The sequence below is a fragment of the Lathamus discolor genome, chromosome 9, assembly GCF_037157495.1.
Source record: "Lathamus discolor isolate bLatDis1 chromosome 9, bLatDis1.hap1, whole genome shotgun sequence".
Lineage (NCBI taxonomy): Eukaryota > Metazoa > Chordata > Aves > Psittaciformes > Psittacidae > Lathamus > Lathamus discolor.
The window spans coordinates 11,212,654-11,232,748 of NC_088892.1; the positions used below are offsets into that span (position 1 = coordinate 11,212,654).

The 20,095-nt window shown below is 37.9% G+C and overlaps 1 protein-coding gene across 1 annotated transcript in view; it reads right to left on the bottom strand.

Annotated features, from left to right (window-relative positions):
• Nucleotides 1–4,790: 4,790 nt before the first annotated feature.
• The window catches only part of LOC136019575 (uncharacterized), a 41,061-nt gene continuing 25,756 nt past the window's right edge, over nucleotides 4,791–20,095 (bottom strand). Inside the window, exons 4-5 of the mRNA XM_065689895.1 lie at nucleotides 5,346–5,455; nucleotides 4,791–5,244 (exon numbers count right to left, since the gene is read on the bottom strand). Coding sequence (XP_065545967.1) covers nucleotides 5,074–5,244; nucleotides 5,346–5,455 — 281 coding nt within the window. The 3' untranslated portion in view covers nucleotides 4,791–5,073. The remainder of the gene's footprint in view (nucleotides 5,245–5,345; nucleotides 5,456–20,095) is intronic.

Sequence of the window (20,095 nt, forward strand, 5' to 3'; positions counted from 1 at the left end):
CTGAAATAGTCTATTCTACATGTAAGCCACCATGCTCTGAAGAAAAATTGCCTTTGTTTTTTGTCTCATAGAGTCTATGTTTAATACTGCACTCAATGGAATCTAACCATCCAAGTCACCAGAGCTAAACTGTAGACCTCAGTTTCCCTTTAAAACTGGAAGCTCAGGAAAAACACCCACCAAACAAAAACACACACAATAAAACCTTATTTATGTTAAGGCCACAGTCACTACTGCCTGCAGTTGACAAGTGTGACTTACAGTCCTACAGGGAAATATACCCAGAGGGTCTGCACAAAAGGAAGCTTTCTCATTTCAAAAAGTAACAGCTCCAAGAGATAATCACTGTACATAAAAAAGCAAGTAAGCACTTGAGTAAATATTTCACAGAAAAAAAATTAATCTACCATCCAGACACAACCCAGTCTGCTTTTGCCTGCTATCCCCAGAGGTTAAGGCTCTTTCCACAGCCTTCACATGTAAAGTAGTTAATGTATTATCTTGCGTTCACATGCTAGAGAGCTATGAGTTAGACTCCAGGGAAATCACTGTGGACAGAGTAACAGACTCTGCAATTCAAAACCAAAAAATAACAGGTAGGGGACCAAATTTCTCATTCTCTTAAGTATTACACAGGGGGGCTGGTCAGACTGACCTCAAATTTCTTCAATTATTATTAAGTATGTGAGACCTGGGATTTTTCTCTTCCTCACAAGAAGAGGGTCAGAAAAAAAAATGAGCAGCTGAAGTGGGAGACTGGTCCAGTAGCTATGCACAAGCTACCAACACACTTGACCCCATGGAAGATGTCTGATGTCGAAGTTGACTTCTTTTTCCATTTCTTTTTGTGCGTGAAAAAAACACAGATCTAAACTACAGATACCTAATGCATAATACTTAAAAACACTCCAGTACTGAAAAAATTCCACAGTGCATGAAAAAAAGAGGTTCTGCTCATTTCGTTCCCAGGCTCCACTACAGAGAAAGCAGAAGCCTTGATTAGCATTTACCAGAAGACAAAAATAAGTTTGTTTCTAACAGGCAACTTGCACAACATTTATCATTACCACTCCTATAGTCTCCTAGAACAGCTAAAAGGAAAATCTCTCAGAGGGCATCTTGGTGGTGGGAGAAGAAGACAGGGAGGAAAGGTGAGAGAAAACCATCTTGCAGATGTACATGTTGCTTTCAATAAAGTGTGAGTGACAGTACTATAATTTTAAAAGAATACAGCTCAGCTATAGCTACTTTTATGGACAGAATACTACTAACTAGTTATACTGCACAGAAAAAAACTGCTTAAAAAAAGAAGATAAATAGGCATCTATGCCAGGAAAGATACATTTTGAGAATAAATGGATTCCTGTTTAATGGAAATGGTAGCAGATGTGTCATTTCAGTTTGAAAACACCAATTTTATCTGTAAAATTTCTTCCAAAAAAAAAAAAAAACTATATGATTGCAAGCCTTTAAAATCCAAATTTTCAAGTTTTTAATTTTTCAGCAGCTGGTTTGCAGAACTCTCCACACCACTTCTTCAAACAGAGGGCTGCCAACTTCCATTCTCATTCTTTTTCCTATTGAGACCGCAGCCAAGAAAAGCAGGGTTTTTACCCACTTAACAGAACACTCCAGTGCAACCCCTGAGAGCACCACTGCCTATTTTAATTTTTTCCATTTCACACTTTAAATTACTACATCTTTCTTTTACAGTAGATTTGAAGGGACATACATACAAACTTGCTTCTGCTTTACAGCTTCCCCTCTGAGTAAGTACATGCAAGACTTTTTATGTGGTGTTTTGCCTTCAACTTCTAACACTGACTGCAGATTCTCCTGCATTAAAGTGAAATTTGACCTAACGCACAAGTTATGCTCCGATTTTTCCATTCTGCTGATTTAGTCTAAGGCAATAGACAGGGTAAGGCCAGTTAAACAATGTTGTTTCACACAATATTTAACCTTTCCACCCCATCACTTGACCTAACCTAGCCAAGACCTGTCATTTCTTGCACTAATCTCCTAGTATATACAGCACTGCATGCCGAATCAGAAGGTTAAAGTTAAATCAAATCACCTAATATTACTCCCTTCTCCTGAAGTTATGAGAAAAAAGTTCAACTGTTTTCATGGTAAATCAATCTCTGATTGCAAGGAATAATGATTATATGCACCATTACAGTCTATGTAACAGTCATTCAACTAAATTTTTATTTCTGACATTGAAGAATGAGAGAAAAAGTCTAGTACAAAATGATTATGCAGTGGGCATCTTAATGTTGGAGGGCATTCCAGGAAATCCAGGAAAGTAGTATATAATTCTCTCCAATGCTATTTGATACTGATCATTTGGATTACATAATTCTCATTAGATACTGGAACAGTCACACATTAATAAAGGGATTTGACTAACTCAAAAGGTCATTAGTAATATTATAGAAAGGTTATCAGGCAAAAAACCTCAGATGTTAACTCTGAGATCTACAATTTACTCAGAAAAATCTTCCCAATATGCTTTTATGACAGACCTTCAGTTCAGAATTTTTTTCAAGCATTTATGATGGATGGTACATCACCATTCCTACCAATGAATCACAAGAAAACATCCATCTTTATCTGCTTAAAGGGAATTACATGCTTGAATCAAGCTCCCACTGTACTACCACCCACAGCTAAAAAGATGACTGTTTATTACGTCTTTTTGAAGATATATTACAGCAACAGACACCTGTTGGTAACTACTATAGCTCCTGAGACATTTTCCCAGAGCCTTTTGGAAGGAAGGGGAAGAGAAGGTGCAACAAAGTGTGAAAGGTAATCCATACTGCAGTAGTTTTCCAACAGTTTTCCATCAGTATGTCCTCTACTGATGCTTTCAATAGAGGCAGTCTTACAGCAACCTAGTTATGTGCTCGTAAGTGTCATATAAATAGCATGGAAAAAAATAAGTTATATATGTATTCCTTTTTATAAGCAGCATATCCTCTCCAAATGTCTCAAAATATCACTTGCTTTAACAAAATACTGGCACATGTGATAAAAGAAGTCTATATTCTCTGTCATAGATTTTCTCTCTCCACTGCTTGGTCATTAATGGTGCAGTACACAAAGCATCAAGCCAAAAGAAATTATGTGGAGACTCAGGAAATTAACTACAGAGAACCTGAAAGAAAAGACAACTACAGACATCCTACAAGGATTTATTTAGGACATCTCATCAATATAGTATACACTTACTCAAAGTCTTAGTCTTTGAATCATATGTTTACATTAGTCAAGTATGCACATGATCATGTGATTACCTTACAGACACTCTGAAATCTCAGCTAAGCAATATAAAGGATTGACTGTACATATGTAATCCTTTAGACATAAGCTATTGATCAAGTCTGGGACTAAGCCTGGATCCAGCCACACCTGAACTCCCCTCTGAGAAGCAGTTTAGAATGCAAAAGGGTCCTTTCTGACCCTCGTGACTCAGCGGGAGGGCCTCCCTGACATTTTGTCTGACCCTGTCCCTCTATGCAGTAAATACTCAGGTACACTCAAACACTGTTGCATTTACTATCACACTGTTAAATCACTGACATCAGTAAACATACTGCTACTTCTCTCTTACGAAGTGAAGTGCATTACTCCATCTGCAACAAAACGCCATTGCTGATTTGACAGAATATAGGCAATATCTTTTTTGACGAATGAGAGACAACTTCAGGCACAGTTTTGTAGTAAACTATTAACACATTACCATATCACCATCCTCAAAAGTCTCACTAAGCAGCATTCTAGACCAATATAACTACTCCAGAGCTGAACTAGAACAGTGATGGAATGCTTTCCATGTTGCCCTTTGTCCTGGGTTCAGCAGTAGCAGTTATTTTTCCCCTTCTTAGTAGCTAGTGCAGTGCTATGTTTTGCTTTTTTGGCCTGGGAACAGTGCTGATAACACCGATGTTTTTAGTTGCTGCTCAAATGTTTATTCTGGCCAAGGACTCTGTGAGCCTCATGCTCTGCCAGGGAGGAGGGGAAGCCGTGAGGAAGCAGGGACAGGACACCTGACCTAAACTAGCCAAAGAGGTATTCCATACCACAGCACGTCATGCCCAGTATTTAAACTGGGGGCAGTTACCTGGAAGGGCTAGTTCACGGCAGGGTTGGATGAGGTATGGGTCGGTGCTCGGCTTGGGGGAGTGGGGTGAGTTAGTGGTCGGCTGGTGTTGAGGTGTTGTATTCTTTCCTCTTGTTATTTCCTTTATCATTATTATTATCATTGGCGGTAGCAGTAGTGATTTATGTTATACCTTAGTTACTAAACTGTTCTTATCTCACCCCGTGGGAGATGCATTCTTTTCAGTTCTCCTCTCCGTCCCTCCAGGAGCAGGGGGAGGGCAAGAAGGGGTGGAAGTGAGCAAACATGGTTTGTGGTTCGATTTAAACCACAACACTCTTTTAGTCTTAAAAGCTCTTCTTTTGATATATACTATATAACTGCATTCCTATAAATCATCAGTAACATAGGAAAACATTGGTCTTTTTGCTTCAAATACACTGATAACATTGTAAATGAAAGAACCATCTGTATGGAATAAATTCATTATTCCCAAGTGTCAAAACTCAATTTGAGGTCACACTGCAGGAGCTAGCTCATAAAGGTAAGGTAACATGAGAAGCTCACCTTACAAACAAGAGAAACAAAATGCTACTTTGCATTTGCTTTAAACGCAGTTTAGCATTTATATTAAACAGTACAAATTGATATACACAAGGTAAGGTACAAGAAATGCCACAGGTCGAAGATTAAAACTGCAACTTTTGTTCTGGCCAGGCATATTATTTAAATATGACAATGATAAAAATGGTACATGTGTAATCTTTTAATTCTGAAGGAAGTCAAATGCATTCTTAGAAAAACTGACATTTTATCTTAGAGATGCTGCACAAAAAAACCCAAAAAGTAATACATAAATCAGAATTTATCACAGCATGGGAATAGTTACAGAGAAAAACACTGGTACTTTCCAAATCTACTGCATCTCCTGGTTGCCCAGCAACTTGAAATCACCAGGTGACTGCTCAAGGCTCCAGACTAGATGCAGCAAAAGACTTGGAGAGGCTGAACTTAAAACATTTAATTATGAAGCACCTCATTGTCAGAACAGAATTCAGAAATACATTATCATCCTTATTCAGTTCTTGAGGAAAACAAGGCTCCAGGGGACGCAGTTCTAAATAGCCAGAAAAACCCTGCAGCGAGATGTAAACATAGGAACTATATATAATCCTGCATTTCTCTGAGGATTAGGTATAGAGCCAAAAATAAAGGCTTCTGTTGGCTGAATACCTACTGTATAGGACTTGTAGACTGGGCAGCCAGCAAATACTCTTTTAGGAAGCATGATCATCATGCAGTAGAAGAGTAGGTGATGATCATCATACCTTCTGCAAAGCCATCTTCCTGAAAGCAAGCACATGAAAAGAATACCAAATACATGTATTTTCAAAAACATTATGCCAGCAGATGGCTCCTGTTCAAAGTTGGTACAATTTGCACATGGAAAAAATGCATACATTCAAAAAAGTATTTTCCTAGTTTTAACTTAGAACTTAGGTCTTGTTTTATATGCCTAATATCACACTGATGGTAAAAGAGAGTTCTTATCTGTTCAGTGGAAAACACCTTGGCCTGTACACGTCACAGCTCAACTTTCAGGGCAAGTCCCTGAAGGTTACTAACAATCATTTCTGGGAAATTAGCATAATAAAAATAAAAGAACATAACACAGTTACTGTGGTTTTGACAAGGTCAACACCCAGGACTACTTTAAAGAAATAAGCAAAGTTTAATGTTAATGTAGGAACGAACTAAACTTGGTTTTAACATGAGCATCAAGTTCTTCCAACATTGCTGCTTTTCTCTTTTGCTATGGTATGAATGGGACATGAAGGCTTTCTGCTCTCTACAGGAGTAGGAGCAGCAGTAAGATAAAGAGAATTGAGAAAAATGAAAAGAACAAATCCCTGATAAAAAGCCTTAAGACAAGCCACCTCACAGGTGACCAAATAAACTCCCAGTACTCATGTCAGCTCTGGGGATCAAAAAGGCTTTCTTGTCTCAGAGTGAGAACATTCCTTCCACATAACAGCAAAAGCATACAAGCACAGCAAACTTGTATTTCTGCAACTGGGTTTTTGCTTGTCACCCGGCACTCATTGACTATTTTACTTTGCTGTCATTAACAGTGAATTTAGAATATTCCTCAGTAAGAAGTCACACCACCATATCAATTTTCAAGGCTAATTCAACAAGTTAGTGGCTTCAGCTAGAAATTTCTGCACTCCTATTATGCCTTATTACAATAAGGAAGAAGCTACCAACTGTGTTAACAACAAATGCTACTTGTGACTCCTTTCCATTCTTTCACTCACAGCACAGTATGGCTTGAAGTTTAAAAATAAAACAGACAAAAACTTCCTATGGCATTCTGTTTCATTTGTGTCTTCACGCGATTTTGTAAGCTTTGCAGTAAACAGCAATAACTGGAAACAGCAGATGCTTATATTTGGGTATTGTCTAGATAAGTGTTGCAACAGAACTACGGTAAGCGCAGTATAACCATTAGTTTTGACATCTCTGAGCCCTGGACTGACCCATTAAGTTCCCCTGCATACCAAGATACCTTAATTACACATATTTGACTAAGCATACTTACATAAGTATCCAATTATAGCTTAAAACAACACTCAACATGCATAGCCATCTGTCATTGAATATATTTGTTGTTAAGGCATAATGATGTGCTCAGCTTCTTCTCTTCCAGAATACATTAAATATTTTTTGCAGCTACACTGAAGAAAAACCAGCATAACAAATGTTTGGAGTGCAATAATGCAGTACCTAGACAATTTAAAACATTAATTTGCAAGACAACATGCCAATATTCTCTAAGTAACCCCTCATATCAATGGGGTTTTTTTTAAGCTAACTACAGATAATTCTAGAAGTAACCACTTGCCTACACATAAGCAAAACAAAGTCGTTCTTCTACCTTTCCTTTTCAAGATACTGTTCAATGTCATTTGCATTCTAGGATAAACTATCAGCATTTCTGCAACCAAAAGATGAAATGACATTTAAACGTGTCTCAGGAGGAGTCAATCAGTAGATCAGGAAAGATAAACGCATGATCAGATATATTTAGAAAGCTCTGTAATGACACACTGTTTTACAGTAGGAAGCAAAGAAAACACTGCTATTAGTCACTTCTCCTGACTGCAGAACTGTGATACTGCTTTTACCAGTGTCAGATACCATACCAGCTGCAATTAACCAAAGAACTTAATGTTAAGTTACTGATAACAACTGCAGTACACATACCCAAGACTCAACCATCATTAGCATATATACCCACATTATTTGTGACTAAAACTGATATATTTTATTTTTTTAAGAAGGATTTGTCCCTTTGCAACACTATTTCCTCCCTTAGCAAAGTGTTCCGCAGTCTACAAGGCTTCATAACAAAGTGTTAATGTTGTATCAAAGTCTTTTGGTGTACACTCCGCTGCATTTGTTAGACTTTTTAAACCTTTAAAGTAAGTATTATTTAAGATTTTTGTGATACCTGCAAGAAATAAAAAGTCTTTCTTCCTAATGACAACTTTAATTAAGCCTGTACATTCAAAAAGCAGACACTTTCAGACTGGAAATAGCAAATTGTAACATTACCTTTTCTACTGAGGCTCTTATTGTAGCTTTATTGTAGCTCTTATTGTAGCTTTAAGTTTGAGGAAATACAATCAGAAATGAAAAACAAACTGTTCAAAACAGAAGAAAAATATTTTTTTTAGTAAGATTCTAAAACAATTGCTGAGGAGAAATAATGAAAGCAGAAATACGTACTGCTTTTTCCATAAATGTTTAAATAAGAAGTCTTTCTTTTTCATTATGCTGCTTAACAAATGAGGTTCCCCTATTACCAACATGTACTCAATTAAGTAATGTGGTGAAAAGTTATTTTACTGAAGCATTATCTCCATAGACTTGCTGCATGCAAGACAGATTCATTCAAAGCTGCCTCACTAAACCTACATAGACAACTGTGTGGAGAGCACAGTGCCACTTAACAAGGCTAGCCACATCTCATATCAAACTGAATTTGCCAGGCTGGAGCTCGTTACAGTAAGTACATGGACTCTGAAGAAACACTCATGAATTACCATTAAACTGGGTAAGTCCAACTGTGAGCACTGATTAAAAATTCCAATGTTTGTGGGCAAGAATAAGGTGTTAAAATTCCTTAAAAATGTTTGTAACACATTCAGATTTTGTTACCTAAATAACAACACACATAACACATATAACACACATCAGTTTACAACCCTTCCTATCATTTGCCTGTAACAAAGAGTAATCACAACAATAACATAAGGTTTAAATTAACACTGTATTACTAGAACTCCTTTGACAGGTACAGCTACATTGTGAGACAGTACACAGTAATAGGACACACAAGGAGTCAGTGTAAAATAGCTACTACTGATTCATACTGTATATCAGGTGTCCCTGTCCATGGCAGAGGGTTGGAACTACATGATTTTTAAGGTCCCTTCCGACTCCAACCATTCTAGGATTCTATAATCAGCTTTTACCCATAATTAAGCTGAAAACAGAATCAGACTGAAAGCAGCAAATCCCCAGGTCACCAGAAGTCATACAGTGGTTGGGTTTGTTTTGTTTGGTTTTTTTTTTTTTTAACTCATGTAGTGCTAAATCAAAGTTAACTGACATGGGGATAGAAAGGTTTCAATAAAGCAAATACTTAATTCAAGTATCAATATTAATGCCTTTTTCTCACTTTATAGCAAGTCAAGCATACCGCCAAAATTATTTCCCAGTAGGGAAAAAAAGGCAATTTAGAATGGTTTCACTTAAATCCCTTGTTATTGCAGGAACCTAAGACATCCATAACAATCATCACCTCTTAGAGGTATATTATGTAGATACTGTAGGTTTAAGTAGTTTTTTTTAATACTCAAAGCAGAAAACATCAGAAGTGCAACAAAATTGCCAACTCTGAAAGTAAAACTAAGAAATTACAGCTGTTAATGCAACTAGGTTAGCAGTGAGACCATGCCTACCTATGCTGTGATCTTACCCACAGTTAACTACTGCAAAGTTCTTTAGACACTTTGAGCAAAGCAGAGTTTGTGTGAGCATGTAAGGTGCACAGACAGAGCTCTTGCCCTCCTGCCTCATCCAACAGCTCTGTCTTTGCTTGGTTCTTCTCCTAGCAAACACCATTCCCTTTTCTGCATTTCTGACTCTATCCTGGTATTAGACATCCTCAATACCTAATCCTTAATGAGGTATTTCACCTCATGTGGCCATGTTCCTATGCTATTGTCTTGATATACAACCATCTGAACTTCTGTGGTCTTCCTAAATTTGCCTGCAAAAAAAATGTGAAGTCCTAATGGTTCAAACTCCAAAATGCTACTAAGAAGCTGAAGTAGAGGGAAAAGGTAGGCAAACACAGTAACAGTGGTGCTATCAATAATGGCGGTGCTATCAGCAAAATCTGTGTTAGGCTGGTTCTCCACCTAAAAGATGCACTGAACATATTTTCTTTCACACATCATGTGAAGCACAGACACTAGCAGTTTTCCCCCAGCTGGCATTACACTGATGGGGAAAATTTACTTAAATTCCACGGAGATCTAGCACCACTTCCTTTAAAGGTAATAAAAATCTTATGCCTAAACCAGGCTTCTATTTTACCATCTTCTTATCACTACATCATCGAGAAATGCAAGCAGAAATAATTACGCTCACTCCATGCCAGTCATGACTGCCAAGAATTTGCATTTACAAGATGCTAGAGATCAAGTGAAATACCAACAGCATGACTGGATTTGGCAGCAGCATATTCTCATATTCCCTTGACAATATTTAAGGTTGACAGCAAAAAGATAACTAGATCAAGAACTGAACCATGAATGAACTTTAATCCAATATGACCTGAAGCAAGAAGTCAGCATGCTATACGTAATATTTTACCATTATTTTCATTGTTCCAACATGGACTGTAGCAGATGCAAGACAACATATAATGCTTCACCTAGCACAGCTTTGCTTTCCCTGCGTCATTTACGGAGATTCTTCACATTTAGACCTTTTGGTCAAGTTAGAGATAGATACAGTGATCAGACTGCTCTTTCCAGTTCCCTTTATTTCCCTTATAAATTGTACCTTTAGCCTCTGTATATTTTTGGTACCAGCCAGAGATTTCAGGGAAGGGGTCATATCTCAAAACTTTTGAACATGAAAGCGTTCAAAGATTCCACCCCAAACCAGATAGAAACCCCAGGCATACATCAGTCACATTCCTTTTACGTACTTCAGCGCACCAGAAGAATGATGTGAGAAATAATAAAAAGCTAACTGTTTTTATCCACCTGCATGCCATAACCCAAGGAGAACCCACACTGTGTACCGGCTTATCCCAGTAACTATATTCTTTAGTTACTGCTTGCTCCGAACACAGCTAACAACAGCTTGTCAGTAAAGAAGCTGGAACTTGTTTCATAAAACCAGCTTATGGGAATATGGCCATTCGCACAGTCAGAAAAGAGGCATAAAAAACAACTCCTCAAGTCACACCTAAGCTCTTCGGGAAGCTCAAAAGTTAAAACTCTGATTTTCCTAAATTCGAGTACCATAATTTTAGATAAAAGCTGCCTCCCCAGGTTGTTTCTTATTTGATGCTTTGCAAAATGAAAATCTGAGTTAAACATAAGTAATTTGAGTCTTTTTTAAACAATCCTTTCTATTTAGATCATAAAAAAAAAAAAACCTAGAAGACATTCTGTATGCATCCTACACAAAGCTATTACAGCTAGACTGATACATCTATTTGAAAATGGTATTTTAGTATTCCATGTATATTTTAAAGTTCAGTAAAGTCCTCCCATTTCAGTCCCAATTTAGAACTGTTTACAACTATAACTAATCCACATTGCAAAGGGACAAATTCACAAGTTAAAAATGGAACATGCAAATAGGCAATGGATCCAACAGTTACCTTCTGATACTATATTTGAGTTAGAACTGACACTGTATTTGAAATGGAAGACCAGAACAGAACTTCTCCCTGAAGTAAAGAAAAAGGTTTGTGTTTCTCCCCCCAACACCTCCGTAAAGTCAGAGCAAGCTGTAATACAGCTACTGTTGGTCAAAGGAGGAGTGAAGAGGAAGAACATTAAGGCAACAAAAAAAATATTTTCGAATTACTTATTATATTTAAGCATTATTCCATAAATAACAAAAAAGGAAAACTGTATTACTGAATCACAGTAGGTAATTTCTTTTCCACTTGACCTACATACTGAGGCCCACTAAAATTCCTTATACAAAGCAGCATGGTGGAGGAGCTTGTTTGGATTCTGTACACCACTGGACTCAAGTTCTCAAAGGCATTCAAGGGCATGTGTCTGAAGTTTAATAGAAGCCTTCAAGCTCTTTGAAACCTAATTTCAATTCAAGATATTCCCTTCAAAGGGTAGGATCTTTCCAAAAATATGCAGGAAACTGCCCACAGGAGAACCAGAAGAATGATTAGATAAGGAATACCTGCTAACATGCGAGGAAAGATCTGAAGAGTGAAGCCTGCACCCAATATGTAAAGAAATTCTGTAATCAGGTTAATGACCTGATCTTCATGAACAGATGTAATGCATTTATGCTGCAACAAAGAAGTTTAAATTTAGGCATGTAACAGTAATGCTAGGAAAGCACCCAATGGATTGTTTGTGGAGCTTCAAGAACTTCATCCCAGGATCCAAACACACACACACCACACACACCCTCCCCCCCAACATTTTAGGAAAAGGTTTAATAAACATGATAAAAACAAAAGCATACTGTGGCCAGTCTTGTAGATAAAGACTTTTCGTTGCAGATATCACTCTTCTTTCTCCCCCTGTGCTACCAATTTCTCCTCCCAAAGAAAACCCCTTTTCAATTCCATTTGTCAGATGATCTGCAAAATAGGTATTTTTAAATAGGCTTGACTCTGCTAGCCCTTACTGACTTAAAAGTATGCAAGGTCAGCAGGAGGCACTGGAAACAAAAGCCAGCAGCCTTCTCCAATATGGAACCACCTGAAGCACAACCATTACGGAGCCCGCATCAAACCGAGCTGTTCTCTAGACACAGTTACCTCTGTGCTCTCTTAGGCTCCTACCTCCTGCACTTGCATGCAACATGTTTTACCAGCAGTCAGCATTAGAGAAATACTTTAATAAAGTTTTGAGAGTTTTTACTGTTATTTAGTTTAGTTTAGTGCTTTGTTTCGGGGTGGGTTTTTTTTTTGGGGGGGGTGGGGTCAGAGAATAGCTCAGATTTGTGGAATAAAGTGTCACTTATATCCTCATGTTCAAGTTTCTTGAGAGTTACCTTCTTCCTTTACATTATTTACTGATTCAACAGCAGTAGGGGAAAGATACATGAAGCAAATTTGGTATATATTGAACACCTTTTATTAACCATATCAAAATCTTCAAGCTTGAAAGCTTCTGTATCATAATACCCTACTGAATGACCTTTTATATTTATTCTCTATAGACACCATGCATTAGACTTAATAACCACAGTTCATTATCATTTATTCTGACCTAAAGACTGATTTTGCAGTCCACAGGGGAAAACTTACAGATAATTACTTCTCCTTGGTTGTAGTCCACAAGAAATGACAAAATTTCAGCCTGTTTAAGATGTCTCTTGATAACAGCTTAAGCCAGAGGAAACATACATACGTTATTATTCTTTTTTTTTTAGACATGCACATGTTTTTGACCTGAGGTTGCATCACAGTTTTGTCCAATCAGTTATTTTACTCCCCTCTGGTAACTGTGGCCTAGAGAACAAACAGCCGTTTTTGTTTCCCTTCTCTCTGGGGAAGCTTAGATTTTTACAGGATGCAACACACCAGTAAAATAAAGTCCTCCAGGAAACCTTCATTGCTTCCAGGACTACACAGAGATTTTTTTATTTCCTAGAAGTGCCCAATACCACACACACATCTAAATTAACTAGCAGAACCCATACAATCAATGTGTATGTGAAATAAGATAAGACCACAAGATAAATAACAGAATTCCTATTACCTTCATCTCCTTCAACAATCCAAGACCTAGATGCCAGTGTAAGAAAATACACACTCATGCCCACTGCCACCCCTTACACCCCAAAAAAACCTTCATACTATCTGAATGCATACAGTGGAAATGGACTGGGGGGGGGGGGCGGGTAGTGGTGAAGTAAGCAATCAAAATGAGCCTCAGTAGTCCTGACTCCAGGTAAGAGTCCTCATTTTCCTGAGGAATCAAGATAAACATTCTCTAGCTAGACATGTACAGAAGATACAGAAAACAAGGGCACACACAGAACTGCAGATCCGAAGACAGCAACATGGATTTCCAAGCCCGAGTCTGAAAGCTATACACTCAAAGGAAATCATCTTTTTTTGTAAAGGAACTACTTCATCAACAGAACCAACAACCAACCAACAATCAACAGAAAATAGAGCAGTTCACAAGAATGCCTTGATTGAAAAAGCAGAACCTGAAGTTTGCTTTGCTGGGAATCCATAAACAGTAATCTCCCAGGGAAGAAGAGAAACTAACTATAGACAGTGATCAAAGCAGAGATTGATGTACAAGGGCACAGAAGGCTTTAACATACGAATGGAACACATCTGTCCAAATTATTATGCAATTTCAAAAATAACTTTTTCATGGACAGACATTTGGCAATATTTCACTACTCTCTTTTGGCTTAAGAAATTGAATAAAAAGCATTTTGGTACTTTAAAATATCTATTTGTATTAGAACACTTTTCTGTTCTAACCACCTAAAATGCCATAAAAATTAACAATTTAACATGACAACAGTGTTCACAACAACTTAGTGTTTGAAAAGCATGAGGATTTTTTTCCTCTGACAATCTGCTGTTCTATGTAAAAAAATCATGCTGGGTTTTTCAAAGCTATCTTGGCACTGCTGACCTTCTTACCAGCTTTTTAAATACTGTAGGTCTTTCTAAACGAATCCATAAATTATATTGGAAAAAGACTAAGCTGTTGCCAGTGCAGCTGGAAACCAAGCCACTGCAGCAAATAATTCATTCAGACCTATCCTTTACTTCGTTTGTGGAATATTTCATCAGCAAGTTAAACTCTTCCATAACTCCTCCAGGCCTCCCATCCCACCCTTGCCAACAGTCTACAAACTGATTATGACAAAAGTATTTATTGTTAAACTTACCAAGGTTGATCTTAAGTAGCATAAAAGCACTTTCATTCCCAATCTGGAGCAATACAACTTTAAGTAAGAAAGAATGAACACTCTGAGGGTGGTGAGACACTAGCACAGGCTGCCCAGAGAAGCTGCGGCTGTCCCATCACAGAATCACAGAATCCCAAGGGTTGGAAGGGACCTAAAAAGATCATCTAGTCCAACCCCCCTGCAAGAGCAGGGTAACCTACAGTACATCACACAGGAACTTGTCCAGGTGGGTCTTGAATATCTCCAGTGTAGGAGACTCCACAACCCCCCTGGGCAGCCTGTTCCAGTGCTCTGTCACTCTTACAGTAAAGAAGTTCTTCCTGATGTTAACGTGGAACTTCCTATGCTCCAGTTTACACCCATTGCCCCTTGTTCTATCACTGGATATCACTGAAAAAAGCCTAGCTCCATCATCCTGACACCCACCCTTTACATATTTGTAAACATTGATGAGGTCACCCCTCAGTCTCCTCTTCTCCAAGCTAAAGAGACCCAGCTCCCTCAGCCTCTCCTCATAAGGGAGATGTTCCACTCCCTTAATCATCTTTGTGGCTCTGCGCTGGACTCCTTCAAGCAATTCCCTGTCCTTCTTGAACAGAGGGGCCCAGAACTGGACGCAATATTCCAGATGCGGCCTCACCAAGGCTGAGTAGAGGGGGAGGAGAACATCTCTTGACCTACTAACCACTCCCTTTCTAATGCACCCTAAGATGCCATTTGCCTTCTTGGCCACAAGAGCACATTGCTGGCTCATGGTCATCCTCCTATCCACCGGGACCCCCAGGTCCCTTTCCCCTTTGCTACTGTCCAGCAGGTCAACCCCCAACCTGTACTGGTACATGGGGTTGTTCTTTCCCAGATGCAAGACTCTACACTTGCCCTTGTTAAATTTCATCAAGTTTCTCCCCGCCCAACTCTCCAGCCTGTCCATCCCCAGCAGTGTTCAAGGCCAGGTTGGATGAGGCTCGGAGCAACCACCTACTAGTGGAAGGTGTCCCTGCCCATGGCAGGGGGTTGGAAGTACATAAGCTTTGAGGTGTCTTCCAAGCCAAACCAGTCTATAATTGTATGATAATAGACCACAATTTTAAACTGTGCATTAGATACCTGATCTTTCCTGCTTTTGAGCTCCCCAAGTATTTGTATCCAGAATCTCTGCAAAACATATTTTGCATCAGAGAACTGAAATTTATAATCCTCATTCCCTTGCCACAGACACACATCACTGTATTGACCGAACAGTGGACTTCAAATATGTCAACACAATTACAGCCCAGATGGGAAAAAGTTCTTCTCTGTATTAGCTGTAGTTAGGATGGTACAAGAAGGTCTGAAGTTAAAACAGGAAAGACTCAGGTTATGAACCAAGATAATTACCATAACCATCTAATAGTCAAGACAGCTCTGGAGCAGACAGTGAAAGAAGCAGTGGACTACCACTGGATGTTTTCAAAAACAGTTTGACACATGCAAGTTGGCCTGCCTAGGGGCAAAACAACATGATAACATCTTCAGTTCTATCTTCTAAGACTGTCCTGTATTATTCTTGTTTGTTTTTTTCTCTACTAATAGATATGTACATGTGTACACACTGGTATAATAGAAAAACTGTATAGATTTCTTTATATGTATTTTACTACTACATATTTTCATACTTACCCATACTTCTTCCATTTTTCTTCTATTTTATATATACATATGTATGTATATCTGAATACATATACACATGCAATGTATCCTTTATTTAATTTTCCTTAGCAAGACTCATTACAGAGTTATAAGTAATTCTAAGAAACCCCAATTTCTTCCTCATTTAACAGCAACATTCCTAGTTTGGCCTGCAGCACATGCTACAAACTGAAATCTTTGGTAACTCCTCATTTCCACTGCAGTCTCCCCTCCTTCTCCCCTCCGCCCCCAAATCATCTGTTATACAACTGAAGTATAAATCAAAACTAGGAACCAAACAAAACGCATTTCATCTTTTTTCTGTATCACTTTGTCATTATTAGATGACTAGCAGTTACGCATAGATACTATAAAAATAATTAGAAATGCCTATTTTCATATTACTTACTTGTGCAAGTTCAATAAATGTGAACAATGAATAAAAACCTAAAAAGGCATTAGATCTGTATTCCGTATTTAAAACAGTAGCTTAGATGATTTATATTGTCAACAAGCTAATGTATGAGAAAAAAGGAAAGAATCATGAACTTCCCTGAAACAGAGAAACTTAAAGATACTCAAGTCAGGAAAGTTGTAGCAATATTTCCACCTACTGGAGGCTGGAGATAATTAGCAGCAACTCACAGCTGTGACTGTCACGTTTTCCAATGGAAGTCAAATTGGTTCAAGTATAAATCCCTCTCAGTGGATTCATCATGCAATGTAGCTCCATGATTTCATGTACAGCCTCAAAATAAAGACAAAAAATAAGATACTGTTTGGCCTTACCTTTAAGGACTAGGGAAAAACTAAGGCAACAGGTAGAGCCTGTTTCAGATTGGCAAAACAATGTGAGTCAGCTACATCTTCTCCATAAGACTGCTAGAATCTATTAATAAATCTATCAGTCCAACAGTGAATTCATTCATCACATCAAGCTTGATTCAAAGAGGAATCTGTTGATGCTTAAGAAACAATGATGTCAAATTATGGCTTTATTTTTGTCACCATAGGATGTTGTAAAAGTAGCAATTCCATGTTTCATGTGCAATATCTTGTATCTCCCCATCTCTAGATGCTCTTCAAAACAATCTCTTATTTCTAAGTGGCATTTTACAGAAAAAAAAAAAAGCTTTAAAAAGTGAACAACACATCACTGCTAAATATCAAATAGCTAGTCTTGAAATGGCCTGCTTCATGTAGCAGGAACCAATGACTAAGCCCCAAAAGCCAAAGAGAATCTGTTTCACTTAAAACATTTTTGTACCTCCTCAAACAGAGGAACTATTGTCACAACTTCTGTCTTCAGCTAAGTTCCACCACATGTTATTTGAAGACAGCTTGCAGCACTAGACCAAGCAATTTAACTTCCTCATAAGGCTGTTTAGATGTGCAGTTGTGAATTCTTAGACCACCGAGTTTTGAGAGCAAAACAGATTTAAGAAAGCAAGCTTTTTCTTTCAAACAAGCTTCGGTAAAATAACTTGTTAAAACCCACAAAAGATAGGGGTTCATTAAATCTTTTACAGCATCCAATGAAGGTTAATATAAACAAGCCAATACCATACATTGATTTTGCAGTTACTTCACAGCATGTCACTGGCAGTTCCAGAGTAAAATCCATACATAACGAGAAGACATCCGTAAGAGAGTGGCAGCCCCAACTCTGACCTCAATTACCCAAACATACCAGGCTTCTGAATGACACAAGAGTTTGACTCTGTATTTATGTACCCTCACACTCCCTCAGGTATCTGTGATTGAAAGCCAACACAGAGCAATCCCAACATCCATATGACACTGAAATTACAAAATATATTATTGCTTCCCTTCTCTAGCATGCTGCTGACAAGTAAAGCCTTTCAAACATTTGTGTAGAATAACTTAGCCCACTACTACATTTTTTTGGTCACGGATAATTTGGGAGACACTGACATTTAGTCTTTGTTATTTCAAATTGTGCAGAAATGTGATGCCAATATATTTCAGTACCTGCTGAATATGTTGGGAGCATTTATGCTCTTCCCTTTGATAGTAAACTTATAAGAGATAAAAGCTTGCAACACAGCTACATTTGCTCAGCCTCAAAGTTGACAAACTCTGCACTAACAACTTGTGCACATGTACACTAACAAAATAGAAAGGAGGTATTTGAGGATAAATCAAAAAAAAAATCAGTGAAGAGCTCACAGAAGAATTTTACTATTAATTATTTGAGTTAGTGCGAAGTACAGCAAACAAGACAGCTGCAGGTAGTGTAAAAAGAAACCCCAGAAGTAATTACTTCTGTGGCATTTGTTAATCACCAAGAAGTATTAGCTCATTTTTAAGATGCAGTTAACAAATTAAGAGACAAAATTTCCATTATTATCACTATTAAAAACATCTATATTTGGTATAGCAAATACTATGTCAGAAACCCACGTTCTGACATGAGAGCACATCTTCATCACTTCACATCTGCTCACCTTCTACTTCAACCAACCATCTCTAATGAATTTGAACTTCCCCACATACTAGATAGGGCAAGTTACTTGACAAGCTCTGACTGATATAGTACAGGTGACAGAGGCCAGGTGCAATGCAGGTATCTCAGTGGTTATTTAGAAATAGAAAGTCCATTTGTTCAATCCATCAACAGGATGCCTCACGAGAAGCATTTAAAGTACCATTTAATAAGTAACAAGTATAAAGCAGAAGACCTTGGTTCCGCATCACTGAAGTGTCTGCAAGGTCTGTTTTCAAAGGAATGGGTTCAGGCACTAAGAAAAGCTTTTCCAACATCTAAGTAAATGAACATCGGTAGACCAATAAACCAGCTTCTTAAAGAAGGGTTCCACAATAGCTAGACAAAAGGGGTGAATAAGTTTTATCATCTTTGTATTTTTATATCATGCTACCCAAAATAAATATGACTTGGAATGTGAATTCTAAACACCCTAAAAGAGCCTTCCACTACTTAATTTATATCTTTCCTTAAATACATAAATTCCTGGTGTATGTTGGCTAGCTACCTAAATCATTATGGATAACTGAAGAAACAGTAACTGTCAGCAAGCAATTGCTTTTTCAGAGGAAGCACCCCCCTTCCCTATCTGTTGGCATTTTCACCACACAGATCCACAGCACTGTAATAGAGCAAAACATTACTGCATTTAAACGCAGTAGCACTTAAATTAAGCGCTGTAGCGGTGTAGCAGCCCTGGAAATGCTAAGTTATCATGGCAACTACCTAGTGCTCATGAAAGACCTTCCTTTTGAAAGCATTTCCAAAACCAGCTTATAAAACCAGCCATTGTGAGAAGCTGTTGTCATAGTGATACCTGAGACAATTCAGCAGTTTTTTTTACTCACAGATTAATGGAAAAATTCATGGAGCAGCCCTAGGGCCCTATCCTATGAAAACATTTAATGTGCTCTGATTTAAAAATCCCTGGTGAAAATAATCAAGAAACCCAGTCAGCTAAGAGCTGCAGATAATACTCAGACAAACTGTAAAGAATAAAACAATCAAAGACTTAAAAGTGAGCAAGTGTTGGTGGTTTGTTGTGTTGTTGTTTTTTTTTACATTTCAGCCTTCTCCTATTTTCATTTTACATTTTTACATTTTCTTTCTCTTCCATTCTTAATTCCTTTTTCATTCTTAACACAGAAAGATGGAAAGTGAGAAGCACAAGAGCACTCAGTAATTCCATTTTATGGATAACATTTCAACTTTGCTAAGCAGAAAAAAAATTATCTTCAGGCTGTAGACCAGCTTTTTAACTGCAGACTCTGTCATCTGCATAAAACTCTGAATCTTCTTTCAGTCTTCCTTATACATGTAATCTCTCCATTCTACGAAGATTGCTGTTATAATGCTACATGGAGCATTCACTGCTAGAGACTCTAATTACACTGTCACAAACTCCTTCTTTAGAAGAATCCTCCTTTCAGTTAGTTTCTTTTGGCTTGAAAGTCCACATTTCAGAGAATTTTCAAGCGAGATGCAGATCCAAACCTTCACCAGCTACCTTTTTTCCCCCTTACAAAGTAAAGGTGTGCTATGGTATGTTGATAAGTTTTTTATTCCTATATATATTT